This window comes from Salminus brasiliensis, chromosome 16 (genome assembly GCF_030463535.1).
Source record: "Salminus brasiliensis chromosome 16, fSalBra1.hap2, whole genome shotgun sequence".
Classification (NCBI taxonomy): Eukaryota; Metazoa; Chordata; class Actinopteri; order Characiformes; family Bryconidae; genus Salminus; species Salminus brasiliensis.
The window spans coordinates 25,079,140-25,093,916 of NC_132893.1; the positions used below are offsets into that span (position 1 = coordinate 25,079,140).

The window sequence follows — 14,777 nt, forward strand, 5'->3', positions numbered from 1 at the left end:
TTGATATTTTTCCCCCTGAGGACCAAACCGCCTCAGACAACCACATCCTAGCCTAATTGCCGCTATAACGGTCGACAGAGGGCGCTCGGGGAAGCCTCGGGAATTCTCGGTCAAGATCACGCACTTCTCCGCTCCTGCGCGTGCGCGTGGACCGTGCGCGTGCCCTGCGCGGTCATGTCGCGCGGATCTCCAGCTGGATCTGTCGGGAGCTCACGCACGAGATGAAGTCCGAGTTGCTCTGTGAAGTGCCTCTCCTCTTTTCTGCACCGATGCTGTGAGTAAACCGCCCGACCGGACCGGGGCTGACAGTGTGTGTGTTATTACTAGCAGGGTGCAGAAGATGTAGGTCCGCTTGCTGGAAAGTTGGAGCCGCTGGTTTGGGCACAGAGACGCACTGGAAGAGCGCAGGGATAGTGTAGTGAAGTAGAAGATTACTTCATTTTCCTGAAGGTGTGAAATAACGAGGTGCAGTTGCTTTCTGGATGCATGAATCAAACCTGTCAGTGGACGTAGATGGATGAGACTAGGATACAGGGCTGAATAATGCTGATAAAAAATCACCACCATGCAATTTTCCAAATATACCTTGCTGATATGGAAGTTAGGTTTAATGAAGTTCTTCCTGAGCACTGCTACTTAAAAGCAAATGCTTTTAATAGAATTTAAAGTTAATTGAATTGAATTTAAGGTTAATTAAAGTAGCAGGTTAAATTCAATTAAACCCATTTGCTTGCAGTCTGCAGTAATTTGGATTCCACAGGTTCTAGACAATCAGTTGGAAAGGAAACAAATGTTAAGTGTGTCCAAAATAATGAACAGAGCTGTAGATGATGCTAAAATAACTATGAAGCTTTGTAGCACAATTGTAAAATGATAATACATGAATATACAGAATGCCTTGTGTTAAAAGTGGTGTTAAAATTTCGGTGCACAAAACCTGACTAGAAATGACTCTTAAAAAGGCTGTTTATAACCTTCAGAATTTCTTGATTAAAATATTTAAAATATTTTAGTTCTTAATAGCTAAATCTACACTGTATAAAATATTACTCTGTATGAAAAAGCAATATTGAAAGCAATTTAAAATTTTTAAATGTTAGTGTGGCTTGATTGGATTGTTTTATTGAATTTTCTCTTATAATCAGACCAAAACAGATCTTACCCAGTACTGCAAACCAGGCCGACAGCACATTTCCAAACATAACTCATTTTATTTATAACTAATTTTAAGTTTTATTGATATAAAACATAGCACTTGGCAACAAGCATACAGAATGTCTCTGAACTGAATAGCAGTACCATGGTACATTGGTATAGACTATATATATATATATATATATATATATATATATATATATATATATATATATATATAATCCTGCTAGGATGTTTACATTCAGCTATTACTGTTTTTGCTAATGTCTATGTAATAACACTGTTCACCTGCTGTTCTGTTCACACTGCTGATCACAGATCAGGTCTCTTTAGTCTCTGTAGGGAGCTGATGAGATAGTCCTGCTTACTGCAAGTCTCATAGTCTATGAGATGAAACAACAAGTGGATACAAAAACTGAGTGTTGTGGATACAAAATCTGGGTTGTTTTAGAGTGTGGAACCCCCTATTCCCACCTGCTTTATCTATTAGGTAATCTAGGAGTGCCTTTTAGGAATGTCTTTAGTTTATTTAGTTATTATTTGAAAGTTTATCAAAATCAATACTGTCCTGTATGTGCCTGTGAAATATGCTGATGCAATGTACAGTGCCGTATCATCCAAAACACATGAATTTGTGCTCTCTCTGGAATGGTTTACTTACAGGACTGTTTGAATGGCAGAAGAGGGTGATGCTGAGCGAGAGAGAAAGACGACACATGCGTCGGAATGACACAGGGTTTCACCCCGCTGATCCCATTCCTGCTGCTGCTGCTGATGGGATTTGGTAAGCAGGCACTCTGAGATCAGCTAATGATACGTAAATAGGTAGCCTACAGCATTTCACAGGTTCCAAAGGCAGGTTTTGGGCTGTGATACTTCTATCAATTCACTGAGAAGGTAATGCAGTGAATTGATTTGAATTTAATATGTACATAATTTTCACATGAATAAAACATGACATCATCACAGCTATCTCCAAGAAGTAAATGAGCTGAAAGACAAAATTGAATGACCCAATTGGAAGACGAATTCAGTGGAGTAAATTTAGTTCATTGCTTTTTTAGTGCACAGATTCATTTAGCTCTAGCTACATCATTGCTCCACCTGCTATTGAAGTTTATATGGAGGAGGCCAGTGATAAGCAGCGGCTCGGCCCTTTTTACTGAAGTACGCTCAGAGTCAGAGGAAGAGACGGGAGGGGCCTCTTCCTGCCCGCTTTTCCCCCTGCATGTATTTTTTTTTCTCAGGAAGTGACCTATGCGTAACGGCATTTGTAAATCACAATGCCTCCTCGAGCGAATGCAGGGCCACGGAGAACTATTGTCAAGTACACACAAAAGTGTTGCATTAAATAAAAATGGCTCTACCACAATTCATATGGGACCATGGATGCTGAATAGGTATATTTCCTGTTTACAGTAGAACGGATGTCAGCTTTTTGGAGGGTTCTTGTGATCTGTTCATGTTATGACCTGATTTTATAAATCAAGAGTAGAACGGAATGGACCTTTCGACTGTCCTGGTGCATTGGATGGGAAATTTCAATCAAATATTTATACTTTTTTGTGTTGATACCGATGCTGATACACACACACATACACAGTATGGACAATAGCATTCAGACTCCCGCTTTTTCATTGTTACTTCCAAAATCAAGGTTATTAAAAAGAGCTCTGATGGAGTAATTGTCTCTACAGTGCCGACCAGGGAGGTTTTCTCCTCGACTTTGGAGGAGCATTGTTGTGAGGATTTAAGAGTGTTAGTTAGGTCAGGGTTTTGGATGATCACCACCCCACCTCATCCCCAAGTCCCCAACCCATCCCAGTAATATTGGATGGAGCACTATAATTCCTCCAAACACTGAACCACTGCTCCACTGCTCAATGCAGGGGGGCATTTTAATCCCTCTAACCCACGCCTGGCATTAGACGTGGTGCCAGAAGTTCATGTTTATCTACTCCAGAGCGTTCTATTTTATTGGCAACACTTCTCAACAATGGTTGCAACTTAAAGAAGCTGAATGCATTCATTAGAAGGGGTGTCCACAAATATTTCAGCACATAGTGTATGATGAGTCTGGCTGTATTAATCACAGCTCTGTTGGAATGAAGCCCATGCTGATATTGCTAGCACAGTATTCCACTAGCTGTGTAAGTTTGACCAGCTGGAGTCACAGTCTCTTAACAATTTTATCCAGTGAATTCATTAATTGAGCACCCCCTTCCCTGCTTCATTTATTAATACATCTGCTTTTTTACAGCTCCATTATTTGTCCCATTCTACTCTTTGTTCGCTAATTATTTTCTGTTTGTGTGTGTTTTTTAAAGCAATGGCTGGTCTCCATCTGTGGCCCTCAGTTCACGTTGCTCTGAGCAATGCCAGTGTTTTCATCAATTATGACGCAGTTGGAAACATGACGGACGGTGAGCTGGCCATGGCTTTGGTGGACATTGATAAGAATGTAACTGTGCTGACCAGGCCTCTCCCGTTAAACCAATCTGGAGGCTCGCTGGAGTTTGACTGCGCATGCTTCTTGTATGCTGGAAATTTCAGCTTCAAGTTAGAGCAAACATCTCAGCAGGGCACATCGAACAGAACATCTAGCCAGTGGTGGAGTCCAGTATTGCGGGTTCAGTGGCCCACTTTCCACCTTGGAGTGGAGCGGGCTAACAACAATCACAGCTCAGACGCATTTCAAATCGCTGTGTCCACTAATGAGCACTTCCACGTCTGCTCCACCAGCAAGACATCGTCCCTTTACTTGGAGGTCAGCTACCTGGAGCACAACCAGATCGGGAAGAACAGCATAGACAAGGTGCAGAATCGCGTAAGACGTGACATTAAGGTTGTGAAGTCCCAGCACGTGGAGCTGGACTGCGCATCCCAGCTGACCGAACGTGGCTTCATCCAAGTGGCCCTCAAATCCCACCACTCTCAGCAGGACATCAAATCCTCAGGGCCGCTCTACCTATCCCGCATCTTCTCCTACAAGCTTCTGGTGGAGAACATTTACAGGAATGGCTGTGAGGGCACAGTGTCTGTCCGATTGCTCTCCCCACCTTGCACAGTCACCACTGGGAAAGTGCTGCTGTATAAGGAGGTAAACACAGCTACAGAGCAAGCAGGACCTTCTCAGCTGGCCTTTAACTTCCTCAGCCAAGGCGAGAATGAGACGGAGTTTAACTGCTCTATCTTCGACCTGGGCAGGAATAAGTACTGCGTTCATTTCGCCCTCATCTACAGCCAGTCTCCCAGTTCAGCACAAACCTGCCTCATTGTGCAGAGGAACGCTGGTGAGAATTAGTTTCTGTATTCTGTATTGCATTATTAAAGAATTGATATCCACTGAGTTAATTCCAGCCACAGTATTAAAGGCACATTTCTGTCGCCTCAGTTCTTAAATGAAGCACAGAATTATTCAATTCATCAGTATCAGCAGTTATTTACCATTCACTGTCCACTTTATTAGCTTTAGCTATCACCTATATAGGTCCACTATATAGGTGTAGCCCCCCTCCAGCCAATTCATCATTGGTCAGTTACTGATCACAGTTTCTGTAGGCCAGACATTGTTTGGGTGGAAGACTGTTTTCAGCAGAGCAGTGACACTGACATAGTAGTGGTAGTTTGTGCTGCTGGTATCGTATATCAGGCACAGCGATGTTGCTGTTTTTTTTGTTTATTTGTTTGTTTGTTTTTGCTTTTTTGTTTGTTTATTTTATACGTATCAATGTTATAAGTTGTGTATCAGATATAGGCTACAGGTGTAACCTTTCTGCTGATGCACACTAGCAAGATATAGCTACCAGTAGTGCAGGGCGATACGACCTCAAATCAGTATCACGATTAATTGAAAATTCTTTCTTCAATTACGATTCATGAACAATTATGTAAGCTGCTCGGGTTGCTCAGTTTGCTTGGTGTCTGAGTATTCCTTTATAATCATCAAGGGCAATCATCAGTGTCAATTAGAGGTTATGAATTTCGGTTTTGATGTATTTTTTATTAATTGTCCAGCCCTAGCTACAAGGTAGGGGTTTGTAATAAAGTGGCCAGTGAGTGTAAATATCACAAACAAGCATCATATCCAACCATCAGCAATCACTATAACAGGTCAAAGTACAGTCAAAAACTGTAAAATATATCTAAATATGTTGATTTAGAAAAAACAATGTTGATATGTAGTGTAAAAAAAGGCAAGCTTATATGTATTGTATCAATTTTAATATTCATAATTTACTGAGCACATGTATTGTCCTGCGTGTCTTATAAAAAGCAGAAACTGAAGAGGCCTTTATTTGAACTTAATTTAATTTAGATTTTAGAAGCATTTCTGTTAAACGTTTTGTTACAACAGCAATCATATGTACAAAATGTACCAGCCAGGTTCTGTCCAGTCCTTCTTAAACCATACGTCTGATTTATTAGTGGAGATGTGGGGCCCCTGGCAAACGTGGAGCGGCTGCAGCGTGACCTGTGGCGAGGGTGTGCGGGAGCGAGTGCGCGAGTGTCTGCTGCCCTCTGGTGGTGGCATGCAGTGCACAGGCATGGTGAGAGAGCAGTCACTCTGCTCCCTGGAGGACTGCACTGGTAAGCTGCATTACTAATTCTTTGTGATACAGTTCTGTACCAAACGCCTGTGCCAGTCAAGAACATTGCTTCTGTGTGTGTGTTTGTGTTTGTGTGTTGTAGCCTTTTATACTATGTTAAAGTGTAAATCTGTCCTTTCTGTGTCCTTTAGAGAACCTGCTTCCTCCTTCCTTCCCACCTCCTCCAGCTGTGGACACTCTTCTGGGGGGAAATATGGTGGTGGTAGCCGGTATTTCTCTGTGTCTGGCTGTCATCCTGATCACCATTCTCATCACAGTGTGGAGGAAACTGTGCCGTGCTCCAAAGTGCAGCTCGGTGCGACGTGAATCCATGCATTCTCCCAGTGGACGCAAAAACTCAGATGAGGCCTCTATCTGCGGATACAGTCTGCAGAGACCCAGTTTTTCTGAGAGTCTGCAGGCAACTGGACCTCAGAAAGGTCTAACATATCCCGGTTCAGCATCAGACAAGGGTGTACTGGCCCGTCAGCAGAGCCTCTCCCTGCCCTTGCCCTTGGCCCAGGACCCAGAACGGATGTCACCTTCTGGTCAAAAGATTCTGCCCCCTATCTTTGGCTATCGTTTGGCCCAGCAGCAGCTTAAAGAAATGAAGAAGAAGGGTCTTAAAGAGGCCACTCAGGTATATCATGTCTCTCAGAGTCCTATTGATGACACCATGTTAGAAGCCACAGCCTCTACGTCTGCTGGCTTGACACCAGTGCCTCAGGAACTTGAAAGCCAAGAAGAATCCAACGTTGGACACTTCCACAAATCCCCTTTCCCAGAGCCGATGTGGCCTCACAAAACCTCTGCCACTCTACCTGACAGGCTAAGTCCCAAGGTTGACCTAATACTGGGCACACCAAAGTCTGCTTTCAGTGCCAGGGAACGGCGTCAGGAACGCACTGCAGACTGGGTGGCGATGGTGGAGCGCAGTCGACTCGATTGCTCCAAGAATCCAAACTTTAGAAGGACGTCTAGTTTCAACGAGAGCCAGCTGCAGCAGCTGCCTCCACCACGGCCCTTTAGGGAACGAAGCATGACCCAGGTTGCACCGCGCCAGCTTCCAGAAGGCAGCTGCAGGACCAGAGCTTGGGAGCATCCCATCCCTGAGCTGGAGGACTGGTCTCGGCCCAAATTTGGGATATCTGACAGCTCATGTGACCAAAGACGGAGACCATGGGTAGGCACTCCACCTTCCCTCTCAAAATCCAAACCAGTTGCTGTTAATTCAGGGACTTTACCACCAACCAAAAATCCTCTAAGTGACTGTCGCGTATTGGGCCGGGCGCCTTCTTTTGGTATGGACCGAGTGGAGAGGGCAGAACAGAACTGGAGCCGGAGAGGCCCCTCACCCATCCAGAGGAACATTCTGGCCAGGAAGCTTCGGGAAGCCAACTCATCAGCCACCAACCAGCGGCAAAGAAGTTCTACCTTTTCCAGCTCTGAGCAGCGCAGGGGCCGGTGCAAAAGCCTTCCTCTCTCTGCAGACTTCAGTAACTCCTCCTACGGCCTGACTGATGCTGAGAAGCGCATGATGGACATTTCTGGATACCTGGGGGAAGAGGATGGACTACAGGTTATGAAAGACCACAGACTTACCTGATTATATCTGAGCCTGGTTCTCTCGAGTATATCTAGCTCAGGAACTCTTATTTGCTTCTGAAGTGAACTGCCAAAAGCTTGATTGATACACATGAGAAAGCATCAAATGATGTGGAATTATGTGAAGGTAATGTGGATATAGATCATTTATTTATTTTTCAGGATGTTTTAAAAAGTGTAATCACTACATTTTGTATTTGTCAAATTAAAACCACTTTCATTTTTGAAATAGTATGAAACAACAGGAATTCAACTGATTCTAGTTTCTAGTTTACTGCATTGGTCAGTTATTGAGGCTGGCAGTTCAATGGGATCAGTGGGAATGGGAAGTGAAACTGCATGTTTATGTGGTTGAGATAAACTTTCCTCAGGTTTACAGAATAAAGTAGTATATTTCCCTTTTTTGGAAGGCTGTTCAGATGACAGCTGAATTTGTGCAGAATTCTGCAGGTTTTAATCCATCCAAACTGCCTTTGTGCTTTTCTGAGATCACAATTTACAATACACAGTAATAGTTCAGCATGGCTAGAATTTTCTCCAAGGCTCAACACAAATAGTCTACCATTAGTTTTACAGTAAGTTGCACTGAAAACATTAAATATAAATAGCAAAATACATATATACATAAGACCATTTCTCAATAAAGGTAAAGGTGAAGGTAAAGGTGCATGTATTTGTCACTGTACAGTGTGCACTGTTCAGCGAAATGTGTCCTCCGCATTTAACCCATCTGTGGTAGTGAACACACACACACTAGTGAACTAGGGGCAGTGAGTACACACACACCCAGAGTGGTGAGCAGCCAACTCCAGCGCCCGTGGAGCAGAGAGGGTAAAGGGCCTTGCTCAAGGGCCCAACAGTGGCAGCTTGCCGAACCCGGCAAAGCTAAATGCAGTATGTATATAGTCTAAGCACACTATATTTATGTCAATACAAAGTGTGTGAGATTGGATTAGTATTTAGATCAGTGGTCTCCAACCCTAATCCACCTAATCCAGTAATTCTTTTACTGATCTACTGAAAAACAATCATGACATAATGATGATTGGTTTAGTGTCTTGTGATGTAATTTGCATAGTTCGTTGATCTTTTCACATAAAGTAGTATCTAAAAATCCCCAAATAGAGGACTATGACATAGGATGGGAGCAACATTTATTACCAACTTAATGGGAGCTATGTTAAGTTTTTCATAGGTTTTTTTTTTATTATTCGGTAACTTTTTTGCCATTAACTCATTTATTCCCAAAGACTTGAAACGTGCAATAAGAAAATCAGATGCTGTAACCCAGTGGTTTCAGCCATTTTGATTCTGTTGTCAGACAAGCTCTAAGATAAGTTGTAGTAAAGAATTTTTTTTTAATCCAAAAGCATACATGTTTTAATTCTTCAAACATCTGGGGGAGATCAGATATCTTAACATCTTAGTCTAGTCTGTCCTAAAGTCCCAGTTAACATTATTGTAGTTCATATTTTTATTTTTAGTCCATTTAAGCCCTTTATTATTGTCTGTGGATAAACAAACAGATTATTTGTTTAGGAACTGTTCATGAACATTAGGATGGATTATGAAGGCAGATAAACTGTCATTTTCCCTCCAGTGAATTGCATAAAATGTATTATGTTATTATGAAATAAATTATGATATACAAAATGAATTGTGGCAGGTAGGACTGTCTGTAAACTCATCATGGGTAACTTGAGAAATTAGTCAAATAGGGTCATGATGAGTCAAATATTTAACCTGGAGATGAACATGTTTTCATATATTTGTAAATACAAAATCAGCTATTTTCATACCTTCAATTGAGACTCTTTGTTTCTTGCACAGTAGTAAATGTCATTTAGATGCACACTTATAGGTCAAACAGTAGTCGTAAATGTGTTAATGTCTTTACACTGGAAAATGTAATGTTTCAGATCTGAAGAGCTGAAGAACAGCCAATGTAATGTACTGTATGTAATGTAAATAAATATGTCCACTGTTTCATTCCGGTGTTTTTGTGTGTTTTTTTCTTTTGTATGAATGCCATTGCTAGGGTTAGCAATTTAAACCACTAGCAGAGGAAGTGAAGGACATTGATTATCTTCTCAAGTGAACACTCACTTCTTGAAGTTAATGTGTTGGAAGGAGCAAAATGGGCAAGTGTAAGGTTAGGAGCAACTCACATGGACATGGGCCAAATTGTGATGGTTAGACGACTGGATCACCAGAGCATCAAAATGCAGGTATTGTGGGGTGTTCCCAGTGTGTAGTGGTCAATACTGATTAAAGTGCTCCAAGGAAGGACAGAATTATGGACACCCAAGGCCGGCTCATTGAGGCAAGCCATGGAGGCATCACTTCAGAACTTACAGGACTTAAAGAATCCGCTGCTATTACCTGTGGTATCTGGCACCACTTTAGAAGTCTAGAGTTTATGCCTCAATGGGTCAGAGCTGTTAAAGACTCAATTCTCAAAACTGCTCTTGTGTGTAAGTATTAAAGAATAAAATGCAGCATAAATTTTACTTTCAGCAGAGTAAAACAAAAGTCTCCTTGAAGTCTCCTTTCTCCTTGAAGATGAATTTTAACAGTTTTTTTTATTATTCTTTTTTATTCTCTACTTTGGAAACCATTTAATAAATAACATTCAGGAGCCTATTAGACCCAGTCATCACAAATAATCTGTCACACAAGGAGAGGAGTTGAAATGCTTGTTTACTTTATTATGCACAATAATGAGTACCTCTAAGTTAGTAATATATCACATGATTGAGAAACGATCTTTCAAAGGAACATTTCAAATGTTTATCAGAAAAGAAAGTACACTTCCACAATTCTCAGATACAGTATTTGTCAGTGTGTCAGTGTTAAGATAAACCAGTTCTGTTACATGTTTGCTTTATATGGTATAATGCTGCAGTGAATAGTCCACTTATAATTCTCTAATAATGAATTGAGGATTATAAATGAGGCAGTGGGTCTTATCTAGGCCTCTGGTTCCACCCCGCTGCCCAGGCTGTCCATAAAAGCTGCAGGCCGCACCTTCATGCTCGTGTGTCTGAGGGAGTACCAAAGACCCTTCCAGGTGCTCCACACCACTCCGTTGTCATGCTTGGCCGTGTACTTTCCCCCCCGATAAAACCGCCCGTTCAAGTTGGCAGCATGGCACCTGCCAGAAAGCAACCAGTGATGCTTTTTAATAGTCAAAATAAAAAAAATGAACTCAGCGACGATAAACATAACATATGGCACAATAAACTATGTTCTATAAGGAACAAGGCTTTGTCTAACATGCATGCAAAAGAGCTACATATAATTTCATTTGTCTAGGGGACGGCTTTCCAGTTCTGTTAGGTATATAATATGTGCCTGCAAGTATCATGATCCCAGCTCTAACAATAATCTTGTCTATAGCTTGAAATATAGGAATGTTGGAAAGTGTCAGAAGAACCATGGGAAGGTATATTTTTTGAGCTTCACCTGTTGTACCACCAGCCTCCTTTGTTCTCTTCGGCACAGCTTCCTTGCAGGAAACGATCATTATCCTGGTCACTGGTGCTGAACTTCATGCCGCTGTGGGAGGCAGACCACTGCTCCACCATGTTACTCCCACCAGATAAAGCATCCCCAGCCCGGCCACTGTACATGCCGTAGTGCAGCCTGTACTTATCCTGCATAAGAATAATGTGATCAGAGATATTATAGATTCAATATAAATAAATATGTAGAAGAAACTACAATAATATTAGTCTGTTTTGCTTTTTGGTTTTTTTAATAAGACTTACTTTTTCATCTGCCACCCTAAAGTTGTCATACATTGCATATGATTTTTCTCCATTCCAGTCCATCAAGTCAATCTTCACCACATTTTGACCTTCAGGCAAAGAAAAAATATATACTCTTTCTGTGTGGAAAGTGTGGTTTAAACCATGTGGAAAATACTGATTTTAACAAACAGCAACCCACCTCTATTCAGCAAGGCATGCATACGATCATTGCCCAGCCAGAACTCATCTTTACTTAACTTGAAATGACCAAATCCATTCTTATACTCCTCCCAGTCTCTGCAAACAAAGCAAACTTCTCTTATTAATCAACACTGTGCCTAAAACCTAAATTTGCCCACATCTATTATGTGTCTTACATTGTCTGTTTTTTTTGTTTTTGTTTACTAAATACAGGGAAATCGACTCGACTGTTTGTGGTGTTTGACCACATGCAACAAATACAGCACTTATATTCGGCTTATACATTAGATATTATGTTTTACATACATCAACAGGCCACGTTTTCAGGATGTTCTATGTTTTGTGTTTATAGCTGTGAGATATACTCCAGCATTGTACACTGTAGTGGTATGCACAACCTGCTAAAATCCACTTTCCCATTGCGACGTTTCTGCATTACAGTCCATCCTCCTCCATCTTCCATGTCACAGTACACCAGGAAAGGCTCCATTGTTGGTTTGGGTTTAATCCGGTAGAACCCACTGTTCGGCCTTATTCTGTCATACAACTCAGAGCAATCTGAAGAGAGCAAAAAATTGACCAGTTTCCATTTTACCAGTATGCGTACATGTACAAACGCTTGTGGACATCTGCTCATTTAGCATTACAATGTACAATGTTGGTTCTACAGTTAGAGTCAAAGGCACAATAACAAAATAGCCCATTTAACTCAAACAGAGGTTAGATTTGGTTCATAAAGCCACACAAATATTATAAATGAACCACAGAGGAAAAATACAGCAGAAATATGGATATAGGCCTTTTAAAGAAGCAGTATGCAAGAATTGGTATTGGCACCCCCGATATATTTTTTTTAATTATATGGACTGACCCAGTAGAGTGTTACAGTAGGATTTTACACTAATAAAACAGTTTTATGCAGTTCTTTCAAGCATGTTCCAGCAAGCAGAGTGCTGAGCCCAGATATACAACAATAGAGATTACGTGTCAGTGAAACATAAACATGACAGTAGAAATGCTACATATTGGCGCTTTAAATAGAGCCTCAATTAACTAGCTAGAACAGGTGACTGGATACTGGACATATATTTTACAGCAATGTACAGCCTAATGTCTGACTATCCTTACATCAACATGGCTAGAGAACTGTGGCTTACCATATACTAGCTCCACGGACGGATCTAGCCAATTAGATTGCTGAACTGAACTAAATAATCAGAACTCAGGATTCAGCTAACCAATCAGGGAGCAGGATTAAGCTAGCCAATTAGATTACAAAACTGATGTGGTCACTCATTAAGATTCAATCTCCCTATTACACATCAAAGAAATATAAACATGACTTTGAAGTGTTTTTTTACAGTACAAATGCTACATATAACACAACTAACTAGAACAGGTGGCTGAATACTTTTGTATTTTTATAAAATAAAAATATTGTAATACTTTTTAGTGGTGCAAAAATATACCTTTGTCATGAACCAGTAAGTTCCCCCCTGTGGATGGCAGTGACGGTGTTGTGGTCTCGTTGTGGCCTATGGATGATTCTGGTTTGGGCACCAGTTTAAATCGGCGGTGTGCACGGATGTGCGCCAGTTTCCACTCGCCAATCAAAAACATGTGATCAAGCTTCTGTATACTCGCTCTAAGCTCAGACACCTCGAAATGACACTCATCTTCTCCCTCGATTAAACAAAACATGATCATAGATTTGTCATTTTCTAATCAACATTAAATATAGTATTCATCAAGACTTTTAAAAATGAACATCACCTACCAAAACACCAGATGATGCAACCCCATAGGACACCAGAATGAAGAGTATCAGTGCTGCTGGCATGGTCCTTAAACTTAGAGAGCTAAAAAAAAGCTTTAAAAAAACCCCAAAAAGTAAAAAATGGAAAGAAACTGCGTTTTAACAGCCTAAACACAGTTATTCTGACAGAAGTTTGAAATGCGCACAGCTATACTCATCTCCAAACCCCTGGGTCCTCTGCAGACTGAGAGCTCAGGTGAGAGCTCACGCCTTTTTATTTCCATTATTTATAGGAGTGGTTTGTTCCGCATGGTCTCTATTAAATCCAGAGAAAGTGTTTCGCCATTTCCCATTCCTCACATTCCACTGACCTCTTCTAGGACAATGTTGTTTCAGACAAAAAGGGTGCAAGAAAAACAATATTTTGAACATTTTTATTGGAGTTTCTCACTTTAACTCATTTGTTACTTTCCTCAATTCTAATTTCCACCCAAAGGTAATACTTCTTCTACTGAATGGGGGTTAGGTCAAAGTGCCAATGAGGTATCAGAATCAGACCACAGAATCAGATAGCAAGATTAACTAGCCAATAAGATCTCAACGTTCAACTAGCCATTCAGAGTGTGGGACTCAAACAGCCAACAAGAATGGATTATTAAATTTACTATTTGAATGCAGGATTCAAATGGTAAATTACAGAGCTAGGCAGAACTAGCCAATCAGATAGCAGAGTTCAGCCAACCAATCAGCATGCAGGACTAAACTACAGAACTACTAAATCATATGAAAGGCCAAACCGCCTAAAATGTTTTATTAATAATACACAAATAAATATTTACACTATAATATTTCACACTGTTAAAGGCAGAAGAACACTTGGCTGTATTCAGCTTCTCTAACATAAAGTTTACAAATTGTTTTAAATTTCATTTTAAAAAGACTATTTAAAAAAGATGCAGCTTTATGCTTTTATCAGCATCTGTAACATCACTGTGAAATACTCTGGCGTAAAAGCTGCCAGAATGGGGCAATTTACAGCCTTAATAATATCACCATGTGTTTTACCATAAACTAGCTCCAACAGGACAGATCTAACCAATTAGATTGCGGAACTTAATTTAGGATTCAGCTAACCAATCAGAGAGCAGGATTAAGATTACAGACTAGATGTGGCCACTCACACTTTAAGATTCAACCAGCCAGCCTAAGTGTTGTGCAGATATAACCAATCCTGTCCATCAGAGCTCATTAATTTAGAAGGAGAACTAACGCTGCTTTTGGGCAATTCTTCTGAACTGTGTATGAAATGTGAAATTCGAGCAGTTACTCAAGTTTACCAGAGTAGCACCAGTCAGCAGAAGCTCTGGAGCAACATGTCAATTCAGCAGAAACGATCCACCATCAACAGAGTGAACCAACAAGTTCATGGAAATTAAACTAGTTTATAATATCTGTATCTGTACATCTGCGTATGTCAGTATCTATGTACTGCAGGAATATTATTATTATTATTATTATTATTATTATTATTATTATTTAATTCCATTTTCATCACAAAAATCTAAAATGAAATCCTAAAAATATCCTATTCATTTTTTTTAGACGAGTCCCGTTTTCCCAGATGTGGTTTTAAGTCCTTGCTCGGAATGCGAGCCTCATGCGGAGCGCTGCGGTCTGGTTGTGTTTAGGAGCTGGGGGAGGAAAGCATTGTGCGCATGA

The 14,777-nt window shown here is 40.8% G+C and overlaps 2 protein-coding genes across 2 annotated transcripts; one reads left to right on the forward strand and one right to left on the reverse strand.

Moving 5' to 3' along the window:
- Positions 1-176: 176 nt before the first annotated feature.
- On the forward strand, positions 177-9,338 carry thsd1 (thrombospondin, type I, domain containing 1). The gene is made up of 5 exons (XM_072658594.1): positions 177-274; positions 1,819-1,939; positions 3,483-4,448; positions 5,584-5,745; positions 5,897-9,338. Exons 2-5 carry the CDS (start codon positions 1,882-1,884, stop codon positions 7,348-7,350), a joined length of 2,640 nt encoding a protein of 879 aa, XP_072514695.1. The 5' UTR covers positions 177-274; positions 1,819-1,881; the 3' UTR covers positions 7,351-9,338.
- Positions 9,339-10,297: 959 nt separating this feature from the next.
- fgl1b (fibrinogen like 1B) lies at positions 10,298-13,142 on the reverse strand. The gene is made up of 7 exons (XM_072659092.1): positions 13,080-13,142; positions 12,772-12,985; positions 11,701-11,860; positions 11,301-11,398; positions 11,120-11,208; positions 10,815-11,005; positions 10,298-10,503 (listed from the first exon to the last, which is right to left on the reverse strand). Exons 1-7 carry the CDS (start codon positions 13,140-13,142, stop codon positions 10,320-10,322), a joined length of 999 nt encoding a protein of 332 aa, XP_072515193.1. The 3' UTR covers positions 10,298-10,319.
- Between the last annotated feature and the right edge of the window lie 1,635 nt (positions 13,143-14,777).

Bases quoted from the DNA above. Each gene is read 5' to 3' on its own strand.
- thsd1 (XM_072658594.1), top strand. From the start codon at position 1,882: ATGACACAGGGTTTCACCCCGCTGATCCCATTCCTGCTGCTGCTGCTG. The intron at 1,940-3,482 runs GTAAGCAGGCAC...TGTTTTTTAAAG, and splicing joins GCTGCTGCTGATGGGATTTG to CAATGGCTGGTCTCCATCTG. The intron at 4,449-5,583 runs GTGAGAATTAGT...CTGATTTATTAG, and splicing joins CATTGTGCAGAGGAACGCTG to TGGAGATGTGGGGCCCCTGG.
- fgl1b (XM_072659092.1), bottom strand. From the start codon at position 13,142: ATGCCAGCAGCACTGATACTCTTCATTCTGGTGTCCTATGGGGTTGCA. The intron at 11,399-11,700 runs GTTGTGCATACC...CTTTGTTTGCAG, and splicing joins GGGAAAGTGGATTTTAGCAG to AGACTGGGAGGAGTATAAGA. The intron at 11,209-11,300 runs GTGGGTTGCTGT...CTTTGCCTGAAG, and splicing joins GCATGCCTTGCTGAATAGAG to GTCAAAATGTGGTGAAGATT.